The 15580-nt window shown below is 47.5% G+C and overlaps 1 protein-coding gene across 1 annotated transcript; it reads left to right on the forward strand.

The window, feature by feature from the left end:
* Nucleotides 1–13382: 13382 nt before the first annotated feature.
* Nucleotides 13383–14965, forward strand: GADD45G (growth arrest and DNA damage inducible gamma). The gene is made up of 4 exons (XM_020910935.2): nt 13383–13556; nt 13833–13934; nt 14048–14261; nt 14353–14965. The coding sequence occupies exons 1-4, from the start codon at nt 13504–13506 to the stop codon at nt 14461–14463; spliced, it is 480 nt and encodes a 159-aa protein (XP_020766594.1). The 5' UTR covers nt 13383–13503; the 3' UTR covers nt 14464–14965.
* The last annotated feature ends 615 nt before the right edge of the window (nt 14966–15580 follow it).

Genomic DNA, 15580 nt, shown 5'->3' on the forward strand with positions numbered 1-15580 from the left:
TTTAGAACACTGAAGGACCTGGGGAGGTTCAGAGCATCTCTTTCTTCATATATAATTGTTGTTTATTTATCTTTGGTTGCATTAGGTCTTTGCTGCTTTGCGAGAGCTTCCTCTAGTCTGCGTGAGCAGGGGCTACTCCTGTTGTGGTAGCTTCTCTTGTGCAGCATAGGCTCCAGGACACGTGGGCTTAGTAGCTGTGGAGTGTGGGCTTAGCGGCTCTGCTGCTCGTGGGATCTTTTCGGACCAGGGATCGAACCTCTGTCCTCTGAACTGGCAGGTGGCTTCCTATCCACTCCGCCACCAGGCAAGTCCAGAGCATCTCTAATTTAAAAGGAAAACAATGTACGAGCCGCTGAGCTTCCTCCCCGCTCAGCTAAGTGCTGTCTGGGCTGTGTCTCCGAGTAGCTGTCGAGCAGGAAGCCCAGGTCCTTACCCACCATGCAGTGGCGTAAACTGGAGGTTCACATGTGGTCTAGTAGAGGGCAGCCAGAACCCCACCTCTGCGTTTGCTTTGTCATCTGGGACTTGCCATTAGACTTCCTGAATCTCGGTTTTACTACCTGTAAAGTGGGCAGGAGTATTGCCGCTGACACACAGCGTTCTCAGGGGTTGGCTCTGATCTTCCTGTTGGTGTGTCTCTGTATTCACAACATGCAACTCTACCGGTAGCAAACGCTACGGGAGCATCCTGTAGACCTGATTGACTTCTCAGAGGCTGCCCACAGATGGGGCTGCGAATTCTTCGAATAAGTGTGTGACCAGCGCCTTCAGGCTTCTTAGAAACAGGAAAACTTTAGTGAAAGTGAAAGTCGCTCAGTCGTGTCTGACTCTTTGTGACTCCATGGACTGTACAGTCCAGGGAATTCTCTAGGGCAGAATACTGGAGTGGGTAGCCTTTGCTTTTTCCGGGGCATCTTCCCAACCCCGCGTTGCAGTTGGATTCTTTGCCAGCTGAGCTACAGGGGAAGCCCCACAAGGTGAAGCCCCACAAGGAAAGGGAAAGGTTTAGGTCAAGATGTAAATAGGCTACTTCTCAGAGCTGGAGGGATTTCCTGTTGGCTCAGCTGGTAAAGAGTCTGCCTGCAATGCGGGAGACCCTAGTTCGATCCTTGGGTCGGAAGATCCCCCGGAGAAGGAAACGGCAACCCACTCCAGTATCCTTGCCTGGAAAACCCCATGGATGGAGGAGCCTGGTGAACTACCGTCCATGGGGTCGCAAAGAGTTGGACACGACTGAACGACTTCACCTTTCAGAGCTGGAAGCCATATTCTCCTTGACCACAAGATGGCGCACGCAATCATGAAATCCCCCACGGGCGATGTCGGATGGGGCTCCTACGGCGAACCAACTATTTTGGAAATCCTCTTTTCATTAAATGATCTCCTTATCCTTGGTGGATCAAGTGGTTTTCCCCAAAGGCTCTAGAAAAAGTTTTACAGACCCCTCTCGATGAGAACTAGGAACTCCAGAGCTGGCCGATCTGGGTTCATAGCCCCTTTTGCCACTTCTGGCTATGTGATCTCAGGCAAGTTGCTTAACCTCTCAGTAGTGACAATGGTGCTTCCCTAACAGGGTCACAGCGAGCTTTAAATGATGCTTTCAAAGTGGTTGGGATAGTGCCTGGCACATAGCAAGTCCTATAAAAGTCTGGCAAATAAAATCTTAATACCAACACTAAAACTAATTTTAATGCAATACTAATACTAATAGCATACTGCCACACTCCTTTTCCAATAAGTGAAATTTAACGCTGAAAATTTGAATTGAACCTACAAGAGTAAAAAAAAAAATAGATTGAGTACTTAAATATTTTTAAGTATTTAACTTAAATATTTTTAAGTTAAACACTTAATATTTTGAATATTTAGAATTGCTGATATACTATGTAAACAATGGAAACAATTTTTATAATTTATCACTGTCATTCCATTCTGGAAAGGAGACATTTTTTGCCAGAAAAGAAGTGAAAGAATTTTATCCATTGCTACTTGCTAAAATGCACATCTTGGCGAGTTGCTTGTCTGTGGAGAGGTACGTGCCTAGGTATTTGGCTGCTGGCCCCTCCTGCGTGCCTCCAGTGTGTGGCCTGAGATTCCATCCCAGCCATTCCAGAGTTAATCTCTAAGTGCAAGATCACCATTTTCACTCAGTTGGGAACAGACCTGGGTCAACTGGCAAGACAGCAGACTGGGAGTCAAAGGTCTTGCTCCTGCTCATCGCTTCCTATAAGCATGACCCTGCAGACTGCTAACTTTTTCATCTGTTACCATATGGTCAGAAATTGTTCAGAATAATGCCTGAAGCAGGAGTCAGGTTGATGATGTCTGGCACTGAGATAATTATCCATGAGAAGTTTGCATTTGTATTATATGAAATCAAATTGCAGAAAAGCATAATGGAGAAAATAAAAATCATCTATAATCTCATTACTTCGAGATATAACCACTGTTTCTATTTTGACTTTTTGTACAATGATGGTCATGTGTACTACATGTTTCTGCACAACGAGAAACACACGAGTCTATGTCTTGCTTTTCTGCATTACATCCGAGGTTTATCATGCAATGAAATACTCTTCAAAGCACTTATTTATGGTCTCGTATTGTCTTCTCTATGGCTACACCATGTGAGAATTGGACCATAAAGAAAGCCAAGTGCCCAAGAATTGATGCTTTTGAACTGTGGTGTCCGAGAAGACTCTTGAGAGTCCCTTGGACTGCTAGGAGATCCAACCAGTCCATCCTAAAAGAAGTCAGTCCTGAATATTCACTGGAAGGACTGATGCTGAAGCTGAAACTCCAGTACTCTGGCCATCTGATGAAAAGAACTGACTCATTGGAAAAACCCTGATGTTGGGAAAAATTGAGGGCAGGAGGAGAAGGGGACAACAGAGGATGAGATGGTTGGATGGAATCACTGACTCGATGGACATGAGTTTGAGTAAGCTCCAGGAGTTGGTGATGGGCAAGGAAGCCTGGTGTGCTGCAGTCCATGGGGTCACAAAGAGCGGATATGACTGAGTGACTGAGCTGAACACCATGATTTAGCACTTATCCCCTATTTGGCTTCTGATGTGCACTATTTGAAGAAATACTGCAACAAACATTTCCTTGTAATGTACACTGCTGAGGGCTTTTCTGGTGACTCAGACAGTAAAGAATCTGCCTGCAATGCGGGAGACCCAGCTTTGATTTCTAGGTCTGGAAGATCCCCTGCAGAAGGGACTGGCTACCCATTTAAGTATTCTTGCCTGAAGAATCCCATGGACATAGGAGTCTGGTGGGATATAGTCCATGAGGTTGCAAAGAATCAGACATGACTGAGCGCCTAACGCTACACTTGACTTTCATACACTTCCGAATGCACTTCTTTAGGAGAATTTAAGAAAAGCAGATATAATGGGTTAACAAGCATGAGCATTGTAAACCATGCACCAACTTCTTGCTTAAGATCAAAGTAAAGTAAGCAGCAAAAATGCCTTGAGCTCTGTTCTGCTAACTGCAGCCTTCAACATCTTACTGCCGTTTCTGGGAATTTACTTTAAACTGTCTCCCAGCTTGGTGCTCTGTGGTAACCTAGATGGGTGATGGGGCAGTGGGAGGGAGGTCCAAAGAGGAGGGGAATATATGTGTCGCTGATTCACTTCCTTGTATAGCAGAAACTAACACACATTCTAAAGCAACTATCCCCCAAATTTTTAAAAAATTGTCTTTCAGAACATGAAGGAAGGCTTTCACATAGGACGTTCTGTGGCTCTAGTAATCTATGACATGCTATATGTTAGCTTAGTCATGTTTGGCCCTTTGAAAGCCCAGGGACTGTAGTCCGCCAGGCTTCTCTGTCCATGGGATTCTCCAGACAAGAATACTGGAGTGGGTTGTCATTCTCTTCTCCAGGGGATCTTTCTGACCCAGGGCTTGAACTTGGGTCTCCTGCATTGCAGGTGGATTCTTTACCATCTGAGCCACCAAGGAAGCCCATATGTTAATGTTTTCAGAAAGGTGACCACAGCATCCCAACTAACTGTATACTGGTGAAATTTTATCCCAAACTCAAATGCCTCCAGGGGTCAGGCAGGGGCTAAAAGTACCAGCAGGCCTACTGTGGTATCTGGACAATGTCTAGAGTGACATGGATAGTGCATGCCATCCACTCCCACCTACAGAAACAAAGAGACAAGTCAGACCTGAGTTTGTGAGTTGTTCTAGAACACTGCCCACCAAACAAAAACCCAAATGTGAGCTAAACAGTGACCAGGCGTGACATTTAGACACTCCACTTGAGGTTCATGAAGTCTGACAAAGGGCAGATCTTCCTTTCATAGAGGAGGGAACTGGAGTTCAGAGGGTTTGGGCATATGGCTGAGCCTGGAAGGGCCTCACAGAAGTGGTTTGTCAGGTTCTCAGCTACTGTGGCTGACCTTGGTTGTGATACGTACTTCAGATCGTTGCTTACTCATGATAGACAAAGTATCAAGTGCATGAATGATTCTATCCTCATCATTTCAGGGATTCCACTAAGCTAATGTGACTTTCTCATACGCTATGCAATTGCTCTCCCAAGAAATAACTGCTCCTTCCAGAAAGACCTCTCTACCCAGGGACTGACCACAGATGTCCGCTTGTGCTATATGGGGTTTCCCCATTCTCCGTTTCCTGTTTCCTGCCCCAGCTGTCGTCGGAAGCCTCCGCATCTACAGACCTCACATTTCATCCGGGGTTGGGGGGAGCCTGCACCGCTACTGGGGCGGTGGGAGGGTGTCTGGGGGTGGCGGCTCTATACTGTTCCCGTTATATGCTGAGGTGCATTTGAGATGACGCTGCCGAGTTTTAAGTAATAGGTTTGTGTCTTGCATCAAGATTTGGTTTCTTCTTTGAGTTAATGTTTTTAGTATTGCCACTGATTCATTGCTGTTCATTCTACTATTCTTGAGTTTTTGGGAAAAAAAGTCCCCAACATCCTTCTTAAAATTCAAAAAGCCCAGAGAAGAGGTTGGACAGAAGGGGTGGGGGTCAGGGGAGTGAGAGTAAAACCCAAACCATTTGGGAAGGGGCCAATGCAGACTGCTCCAAGAGCCCCACGCTGACACAGGAAACACATCCTTCAGAACCTGGGACACAAATGACGCTCACTCAATTTGCTCACTTATCCATCACTTGATTTGCTCACCCAGACTTTGAGAAAGTGGCACCTTTATTTTGCTTTTCAAACCTCAGTTTCTTGTCTAAGATTGCAAATGCAAAGCGGACAAACAGGTAACATACACGAACAAACAAACCACGCTCAAAGGGGCATGGTTGTGAACAGTGACAGTGTTAGTTGTTCAGACCTGTCTGACTCTGTGCAACTCCATGGACTGTATCCCCCCAGGCTCCTCTGTCCATGGGATTCTCCAGGCAAGAATACTGGAGTGGGTTGCCATTCCCTTCTCCAGTGGATCCTGCCGACCCAGGGATCGAACCCAGGTCTTCTGCATTGCAGGCAGATTCTTTACCATCTGAGCCACCAGCCTGTGGTAAACGGAACAGCAGTCCTCAGTTTGGGGGCTCTAGTGCCCTCCTCCAGCTGATAGTTGCCATGGTGATGGTGGCGGTAGGAAGATGCTCAGGCACATGGTGGCCAAATTTTCCTCTTTTCCAAGAGAAGCTGGGCATCCAGATTTTACATGAGAGCTGCTGGGTTTTGAGAGGTGGCAATGACTTTGACTTTTCCTAAGACGTCCTATAGGCCACAGACTGCATGAAGCTCTGAGAAACCTTCTGTGCCCTGAGACTTCTATGAGCTTGTCTTTGCGAGGGGAATGAACTCGCTACTTAACAGAGCTTATATATGCTTCGAAAGTAAATAATTTCAGAAACTGCAACAGGGACAGACTCATAAAGTTTACTGCTTACTTAAAACCCACTACTTTCCATATCCAAATGAATGGTGATCTCCACCAACATTTCTCAGGAGTGAATGAGAAGTGTTAATCAGTTCAGTTCAGTTCAGTGGCTCAGTCGTGTCCAACTCTTTGTGACACCATGGACTGCAGCACGCCAGGCCTCCCTGTCCATCACCAACTCCCGGAGTTTACTCAAACTCATGTCCATCCAGTCGGTGATGCCATCCAACCATCTCATCCTCTGTCAACGCCGTCTTCTCCTGCCTTCAATCTTTCCCAGCATCAGGGTCTTTTTCAAAGAGTCAGTTCTTCGCACCAGGTGACCAAAGTATTGGAGTTTCAGCTTCAGCATCTGTCCTTCCAATGAATATTCAGGACTGATTCTCTTTAGGATGGACTGGTTGGATCTCCTAGCAGCCCAAGGGACTCTCAAGAGTCTCCTCCAACACTATAGTCCCAAAACATCGATTCTTTGGTGCTCAGCTTTCTTTATAGTCCAACTTTCACATCCATACATGACTAGTGGAAAAACCATAGCTTTGACTACATGGACCTTTGTTGGCAAAGTAATGCCTCTGCTTTTTATTTTTTTATTTTTTTCATTGAAATAGTTTTTTTTTTAATTCAGCAATAATAAAAAAAATTGCTAAATACAAGTGCCTCTGCTTTTTAATATGCTGTCTAGGTTGCTATAACTTTTTTCCAAGGAGCAAGCGTCTTTTAATTTCATGGGTACAGTCACCATCTGCAGTGATTTTGGAGCCCCCCCAAATAGTCTGTCACTGTTTCCACTGTTTCCCCATCTATTTGTCATGAAGTGATGGGACTGGATGCCATGATCTTAGTTTTCTGAATGTTGAGTTTTAAGCCAACTTTTTCACTCTCCTCTTTCACTTTCATCAAGAGGCTTTTTAGTGCTTCTTCACTTTCTGCCATAAGGGTGGTGTCATCTGCATATCTGAGGTTTTTGATATTTCTTCCGGCAGTCTTGATTCCAGCTTGTGCTTCCTCCAGTCCAGCATTTCTCATGATGTACTCTGCATATAAGTTAAATAAGCAGGGTAACAATATATAGCCTTAATGTACTCCTTTCCCAATTTGGAACCAGTCTGTTGTTCCATGTCCAGTTCTAACTGTTGCTTCCTGACCTGCAGCCAGGTTTCTCAAGAGGCAGGTCAGGTGCTCTGGTATTCCCATCTCTTTAAGAGTTTGCCACAGTTTGCTGTGATTCACACAAAGGCTTTGGCATAGTCAATAAAGCAGCAGTAGATGTTTCTCTGGAACTCTTTTTTTTTTTTAATGATCCAATGGATGTTGGTAATTCGATCTCTGGTTCCTGTGCCTTTTCTAAATCCAGCTTGGACATCTGGAAGTTTATGGTTCACTGTTGAAGCCTGGCTTGGACAATTTTGAGCATTACCTTACTATGAGTGAGATGAGTGCATTGTGTGGTAGTTTGAGCATTCTTTGGCATTGCCCCTCTTTGGGATTGGAATGAAAACTGACCTTTTCCAGTCCTGTGGCCACTGCTGAGTTTTCCAAATTTGCTGGCATGTTGAGTGCAGCACTTTCACAGCATCATCTTTCAGGATTTGAAATAGCTCAACTGGAATTCCATCACATCCACTAGCTTTGTTCATAGTGATGCTTCCTAAGGCCCATTTGACTTCACATTCCAGGATGTCTGGCTCTAGGTGAGTGATCACACCATTGTGATTATTTGGGTCGTGAAGATCTTTTCTGTATAGTTCTTCTGTGTATTCTTGCCACCTCTTCTTAATATCTTTTGCTTCTGTTAGGTCCATACCATTTCTGTCCTTTATTGTGCCCATCTTTGCATTGAAATGTTCCCTTGGTATCTTTAATTTTCTTGAAGAGATCTCTGGTCTTTCCCATTCTATTGTTTTCCTCTATTTCTTTGCATTGATTGCCCGAGGAAGGCTTTCTTATCTCTCCTTGCTATTCTTTGGAACTCTGCATTCAAATGGGTATATCTTTCCTTTTCTCCTTTGCCTTTAGCCTCTCTTCTTTTCTCAGCTATTTGTAAGGCCTCCTCAGGCAACCATTTTGCCTTTTTGCATTTCTTTTTCTTAAGAATGGTCTTGATACTTGCCTCCTGTAAATGTCACGAACCTCCGTCCATAGTTCATCAGGCACTCTGTCTATCAGATCTAATCCCTTGAATCTATTAGTCACTTCCACTGTATAATTGTAAGGGATTTGATTTAGGTCATACCTGAATGGTCTAGTGGTTTTCCCTACTTTCTTCAATTTAAGTCTGAATTTGGCAATAAGGAGTTCATGAAGTGTCAATAAAAACATCAAATCTAAGCGCTTCCAAAAGGTTTGTAAACAGAACATCTCTGAGGATGTCCCTTTAATAATGTCACCATCTATTTTTCACAGAACTAGAACAAATAATTTCACAATTTGTATGGAAATACAAAAAACCTCAAATAGCCAAAGTAATCTTGAGAAAGAAGAATGGAACTGGAGGAATTAATCTGCCTGACTTCAGACTCTACTACAAAGCCACAGTCATCAAGACAGTATGGTACTGGCACAAAGACAGAAATATAGATCAATAGAACAGAATAGAAAGCCCAGAGATAAATCCACGAACCTATGGTCACCTTATCTTCGACAAAGGAGGCAAAGATATACAATGGAAAAAAGATAACCTCTTTAACAAGTGGTGCTGGGAAAACTGGTCAACCACCTGTAAAAGAATGAAACTAGAACACTTTCTAACACCATACACAAAAATAAACTCAAAATGGATTAAAGATCTAAATGTAAGACCAGAAACTATAAAACTCCTAGAGGAGAACATAGGCAAAACACTCTCCGACATAAATCACAGCAGGATCCTCTATGACCCGCATCCCAGAATTTTAGAAATAAAAGCAAAAATAAACAAATGGGACCTAATGAAACTTAAAAGCTTTTGCACAACAAAGAAAACTATAAGCAAGGTGAAAAGACAGCCCTCAGATTGGGAGAAAATAATAGCAAACGAAGCAACAGACAAAGGATTAATCTCAAAAATATACAAGCAACTCCTGAAGCTCAATTCCAGAAAAATAAATGACCCAATCAAAAAATGGGCCAAAGAACTAAACAGACATTTATCCAAGGAAGACATACAGATGGCTAACAAACATATGAAAAGATGCTCAACATCACTCATTATCAGAGAAATGCAAATCAAAACCACACTGAGGTACCATTATATGCCAGTCAGGATAGCTGCTATCCAAAAGTCTACAAGCAATAAATGCTGGAGAGGGTGTGGAGAAAAGGGAACCCTCTTACACTGTTGGTGGGAATGCAAATTAGTACAGCCACTATGGAAAACAGTGTGGAGATTTCTTAAAAAGCTGGAAATAGAACTGCCATATGACCCAGCAATCCCACTTCTGGGCATACACACCAAGGAAACCAGATCTGAAAGAGACACGTGCACCCCAATGTTCATCGCAGCACTGTTTGTAATAGCCAGGACATGGAAGCAACCCAGATGCCCATCAGCAGATGAATGGATGAGGAAGCTGTGGTACATATACACCATGGAATATTACTCAGCCATTAAAAAGAATTCATTTGAATCAGTTCTAATAAGATGGATGAAACTGGAGCCCATTATACAGAGCGAAGTAAGCCAGAAAGATAAAGACCATTACAGTATACTAACACATATATATGGAATTTAGAAAGATGGTAACGATAACCCTATATGCAAAACAGAACAAGAGACTCAGATGTATAGAACAGACTTGTGGACTCTGGGAGAAGGCGAGGGTGGGATGTTTCAAGAGAACAGCATTGAAACATGTATATTATCTAGGGTGAAACAGATCACCAGCCCAGGTTGGGTGCATGAGACAAGTGCCCGGGCCTGGTGCACTGGGAAGACCCAGAGGGATTGGGTGGAGAGGGAGGTGGGAGGGGGGACCGGGATGGGAAATACATGTAAATCCATGGCTAATTCATTTCAATGTATGACAAAAACTACTGTAATGATGTAAAGTAATTAGCTTCCAACTAATAAAAATAAATGGAAAAAAAAAAAAGAATGTACTTACAACATGGGAAATAAAGCTGATGTTTTGTAATACCTGTAAGTGAAAAGCAACATTTAAAAATTGTATAAAAAAGATACAAATGTTTAAGCTCTATGCTTACTCTTTATAAACATAACAAAAGTTTAAAAAAAAAATAATGTCACCATCACCTTCATGGTTAGGGTTCAGAGAACATTAAGAGGTATAATCACAGGGAGCTTGGCTGATGTCACAGTCGCCTAGGACTGGGGCTGCAGCAGGCTGACACATGGGTTGAATACCGTTTGGGGGCACAGTGGCAACAGAACGGGACAGGTGGGCTTTAGTCAACCATCTTCCATCTCGGGGTGGGCCAGAAGAACATCTGACGGCTCCTGGATTGGGGTGTCCACTTTGCCCACCCATCTCCTGTAGTATGACTGGCAAGCTGGATATGGGCTGTTCCAGAGCCGCATCAGCTTCTGCATTTGTCTCACTTGTAGGAATGGGGAGGGGGTGTCTGGTGAAGGGCCAACTTAGACTCCAGACAAAATGTTTCTTTCCTAATTGAGATGAAGCCTTTTGGGCTGTTTGGACTGACCTAATAAACCCATGTGAAGCCATATCCAATGTCAGAAAGGCGATTTTCCTGAAATTCAATACCTTAAAAATGCGAGTGAAGTAGAATAGCCCCAGGGGGTTGTCAATCAGTCCTCTTCTTAGGGCTGGCTCGGTGCCAACTGGAAATGCTGTCTCCTGTCCCCACTCCCCTCCTCTGGGACCCGGGTGTGAGGCCTGATGTGTAGGGAGATTTCCAGTGTTTAAAATGGGGAGGGGGAAGTGAACTCTAAGATGTCAAATAAGTCTCTTTTTTTCAATGAGACTTATTTCCTGGGGACCTGGAACTAATACATTAAAAAAAAGTTTAATATTTGAAAAAGAGCAATATCTAAGTCTCAATCACTTAAAAATAAATATATTTTATCCAATCAAGGCACACCATCATTTTGTATACCACCAACAAAGAAAGAAGGGGCTTCCCAGGTGTCTCAGTGATAAAACAATCCACCTGACAATGCAGGAGACGCAGGAGATGTGGGTTTGATCCCTGAGTCGGGCAGATACTCTGGAGGAGGAAACGGCAACCCACTCCAGTATTCTTGCCTGAGAAAATTTCATGGACAGAGGAGCCTGGTGGGCTACAGTTCATAGGGTCGCAAAGAGTCGGACACATCTGAGCGACTGAGCATGTAGTGGGCAGCAAAGAAAAGGAAATGGCAGGAAATTAACGCCACAGGATGCCGCATGGTTCCAGCAATTAGAAAACAATTTTATGGCTGTGGTGGGGCGGATAAGGGGGAATGGATAGGTTGGTAGGCTAGGATTGATGTATACATGCTACTACATAAAATAGATAACTAATAAGAACTTGTGTAGCACACGGAACTCCACTCAATACTCTGTTATAGACACCTCGGATTTCAGGGATGTTTGGTGAGCAAACACCCAATTGGCATCTGGGAAGTGTTCCGCTTTCTCAGCTGTCCTCTGCCAGCTGGCCACCGGGGGGCGCAAGAAGCCGGTGCACTCCGCTGTCTTCCTTATTTCCTCTGTCTTGCAGCAGAGTCAGGACTCCTAGCACATCCAACAGCCCCTGCACCCTCTAGCTGTCCCGCAAATTTCAAAAGCCTCACCTAGTAAGGGTTAAGTGGGGGTGGGGGAGAGAGAATGCAGCTCAGTGCATATAGAGACATGCAGGCACCAAAATTATAAGCTCAGTGAGCAAACCTTCTGGAAGGGTCAATTTCCCTGGTGGCTCAGGTTGTAAAGATTCTGCCCGCAATGCGGGAGACCCAGGTTCCATCCCTGGGTCGGGAAGATCCCCTGGAAGAGGTCATGACAACCCACTCCGGTATCCTTGCCTGGAGAATCCCATGGAGAGAGGAGTCTGGCTGTCTAGAGTCCACGGGGTTGTAAAGAGCCGGACACCACTGAGTGACTAAAATTCGTTACACACAGGTCCAAAATGGCCCCGGCCAAGCAATGTCTATTAAACGCTCTCAAGCTCTCATCTAGTATTATTTCTCTATTACTGGAAAACAAGCTTTTAATACATGCATACTTAGGTCAAAAAATTTCAAAATAGCTTGAGAAATATAGGCTTTTCTTCCGTCAGTACTCGGTTGGAGTCTCCTTTTGTCTTCATCTGGGTTTTTCAGTTTTTGACTCCCATTAATGTGTAGCTTAGATGGGGCTCAGCTGATTCTACCAGGGCCCCTTCTTGATCAGAGGGCCAGAAGCCAAGTCCCTACAGTATGTCAATAGAAGTGCGGGGAACAGTATGTCAATGGAAGTGCGGGGAAAGAGAAGTGCTCAGGACCTTTCCCGTCGGCCTGTAGATGGCGCCCCGGGAAAGGGATTCCAAGCGTCGTTCTCCAAGCTCTTAGGGGCCCGAGCCTAGGGGTCCGGGTAGAGAGCACCCGGCTGCGAAGAAGGTGCAGTAGCCAGGTGTTCCTTCCAACTTCCACGGCTGCTCCGCACGTGTGCTAGAACCTTTTGGGCGGAATTACATGCAAACGTGTGGTGGGTGCAGCGGGGCCCGTGCAGGGGGCGCGCATTGAGGGGCACAGGAGCCCCACGCGGCCGCGACCCCCCACGCGCCGAGCAGCCCGGTGACCCCCACGCGCGGCGGGGCTCTCCCACCCCACCCAGCGGCAGGTGGACAGTGTCGCTATGAAGAGAAAGCTTCAATTGTCCCTCCTACAAACCGCCACACGCCAGATCTCCGCTATTGTGCGCCCAGCATAGAAATGCAAACGAGCCGCGTGCTCCGGCCGCAATCTGCTCGCGCGCCCTGGCGCCCCGCAGAGCTTAGTAGCGGGCCGGGAGATCGGCGAGACTTTCCAGCGCTACCGGGTCCAGGTCTTGATGATGCTAGAAGAACCTCGTGCTCGGGGCTCTAGTGTCAGCTGGAGAGGGCTGCTTTCAGGCCTTTAGCTAGCTTAGCCAGAGCAGCCTGTTTTTTAAGTTCCGGTTTAGAAGCAATGGGCTCAAAAACTTAAAATTTAAAGTGAAGAAAAAAATAGAAAGGTAGCAACAAAAATAAATGCCAAAAAAAATTCATTAGATTTCCCCAAAGGTGCATTTCACAAATTGCAGCGTACTATTAACAAGTGAGGGTTTTTTTTTTCCCCCGTAACTTTTTCCTTTTAAGGACTTAAAAAAAACAAAAAGGCGAGATGAAATCTGCAGGCTCCAGTCTGCCTGGTAACACCCCGACAAAAGCGGCAGATTTGAGGCATTGTCATCCCCCGCACCCCTCCCCACGTGGCCTTCTGGCACGAGCCGCGGGCAGCCGCCTCATTTGCATCAGAAAGCGGGCGCGGGCCAATGGGCTCGCAGGCTCGCGCCAGCTGGCGGCGCCACCCGGCTCAGCCTATATAAGGGCAGACCGCGGCGCCGGGGCTCACTCGCAGGCAGTGGGCTCACCGGGCTGGGTAGTAGGCTTTCCTTCTTCTCTCGCGTCGGCTCCGCCCTCTGTTCTTGTGGATAACTTGCTGCTCGCAGATCTCAACATGACTCTGGAAGAAGTTCGTGGCCAGGACACGGTTCCAGAAAGCACAGCCAGGTAGGTCGGCGCCGAACGCCGGACGTCTCGGGGCGCGCGGGGATCCTTGTCCTGCCCTGGACGCGCTGGTTGGGCGATAGTCTTTGGGGCCCGCCTGGGTGGAAACCGGCTGGGTGGGAACCCACTGGGTGGAAGCCGGGCGCGAGTGTGCCGGCTGGGCCGAAGGTGCGGCCCTGGGCTGGCGCGCCGGGCTGGGGCTCTGGGGGTACGTCTCTGGGTCCAGGGATCCAGCGCACCCTCCGGCCCGTCCGGCTTACCGCACTGGCTTGTCCGCAGGATGCAGGGCGCCGGGAAAGCGTTGCACGAGCTGCTGTTGTCGGCGCAGCGCCAAGGCTGCCTCACGGCCGGCGTCTACGAGTCAGCCAAAGTCCTGAACGTGTGAGTATCAGACGCGGCCTGTGGGAGGAGCGGCAGGGAGACCGGGGAGACGGTAGCTGGGGGCACCCGTGGCTCCCCGACCTGCTCTCACCACCTCTTGCTCGCCCGCGTAGGGACCCCGACAATGTGACCTTCTGCGTGCTGGCCGCCGACGAGGAGGACGAGGGCGATATCGCGCTGCAGATCCACTTCACATTGATCCAAGCGTTCTGCTGTGAGAACGACATAGACATCGTGCGCGTGGGCGACGTTCAGCGGCTGGCGGCTATAGTGGGTACCGGCGACGAGTCGGGGGCGCCTGGAGACTTGCACTGTATCCTCATTTCGGTGAGTGTCGCCTCCGAGCCGATGTGATCCCTGCCCCCCCTCCGTCAGCAACCAGTGCCCAGCCAGGCTGACCTCTGCGTTCTCTCCGCAGAACCCCAATGAAGACTCCTGGAAGGACCCCGCCTTGGAGAAGCTTAGCCTGTTCTGCGAGGAGAGCCGCAGCGTCAACGACTGGGTGCCCAATATCACCCTTCCCGAGTGACAGCCCGGTGGGGATCCTTGGTTTGATCGACGTGGTGACGCCCCGGGGCGCCTAGCGCGGGGCTGGCTCTGTGGATGCGCCCTCGGAGGGCGCCGGAGTGCGGCGTGGAGACTGGCAGGCGGGGGCGCGTGGAGAGCGGCGAGGAGGTGCGGTTCCCTCCCGAGGAGGGGCCCGGCGGCGACAGGGGCAGGCTGGCCCCAGCCCAGGACTCTACAAGTGTGGGGAGCGGCTGCTCGCCCAGGAAGGCCGGAGGCGGGACCTTGGCCGCGCGGCCGGGAAGGACAGACTGGCCGGGCAGGCGTGACTCAGCAGCCTGTACTCCCGGCAGAAAGGAGGGGAAAGGCAAGGCCAGGCGGCTTGGACTTGTACGGTTACAGGAGCTCTGACGGACTTGAGCAGTATGCACTGCTGTTTCAAAACGGATACGGGCGATGCTTCATTTTCTAAAGGATTATGCTGCTAAAGGATTATTGAGTTTTACAATAAACTTAACTGAAACAAACTTACTCTCTTTATTGAGGGCAGGGGATCTTTGTCTGTGGGGGAGGTGGTCAGCGGGACTGCTGCTGATTTCTGAGATTTACGGAACTCCATGGCACCTGTTCCATCTTCCTATTGGCGCTGAATGGCAGGCTCCTGGGGTGCTGGAAGTGGGGGAGGGGACGCTGGCTGGGTGTTAGGGCAGAACTTGAGCCCTGCTCCTATTTCTCTCCCTTCAGGAAGATTTTTAAACTTGCAAGACAGGAGCATACTTGGGATAAGACAGCAGCAGCAGCTGGCCATCCAACCTGATAGCAGAGACCTTTCCCTCCCCTCCCCCTTCTTTCCTCTCCACCCCCTCCCTTCCAACAGCTGCTTATGGGAACAGCTTGCAGGATGCAGGCAGCTCCTTCCTGCACAATGAGCATTGCCTTCTGCCGGCACTGCCCTTTGTGGTCCCTGAGGATGGTGGCAGACTGCTGTCAGGAACCTTTTCCCCTGAAAGGAATGGCACTTATGGCAATGTCACCAAGGTATTAATATCGCATATGACATGACTGCATTTAAGTGTGAGTCATCATTTTGTCATGACTGTGATAGATCTTAAAAGATCTGAGCAAAAATGGCAAGGCAGTAT

This window comes from Odocoileus virginianus, chromosome 31, assembly GCF_023699985.2.
Source record: "Odocoileus virginianus isolate 20LAN1187 ecotype Illinois chromosome 31, Ovbor_1.2, whole genome shotgun sequence".
Lineage (NCBI taxonomy): Eukaryota > Metazoa > Chordata > Mammalia > Artiodactyla > Cervidae > Odocoileus > Odocoileus virginianus.

Excerpts from the sequence above, each read along its gene's own strand:
- GADD45G (XM_020910935.2), top strand. The coding sequence starts at position 13,504 with ATGACTCTGGAAGAAGTTCGTGGCCAGGACACGGTTCCAGAAAGCACA. Across the intron at positions 13,935-14,047 it reads TCAGCCAAAGTCCTGAACGT|GGACCCCGACAATGTGACCT; the intron begins GTGAGTATCAGA and ends TCGCCCGCGTAG. Across the intron at positions 14,262-14,352 it reads TGCACTGTATCCTCATTTCG|AACCCCAATGAAGACTCCTG; the intron begins GTGAGTGTCGCC and ends TTCTCTCCGCAG.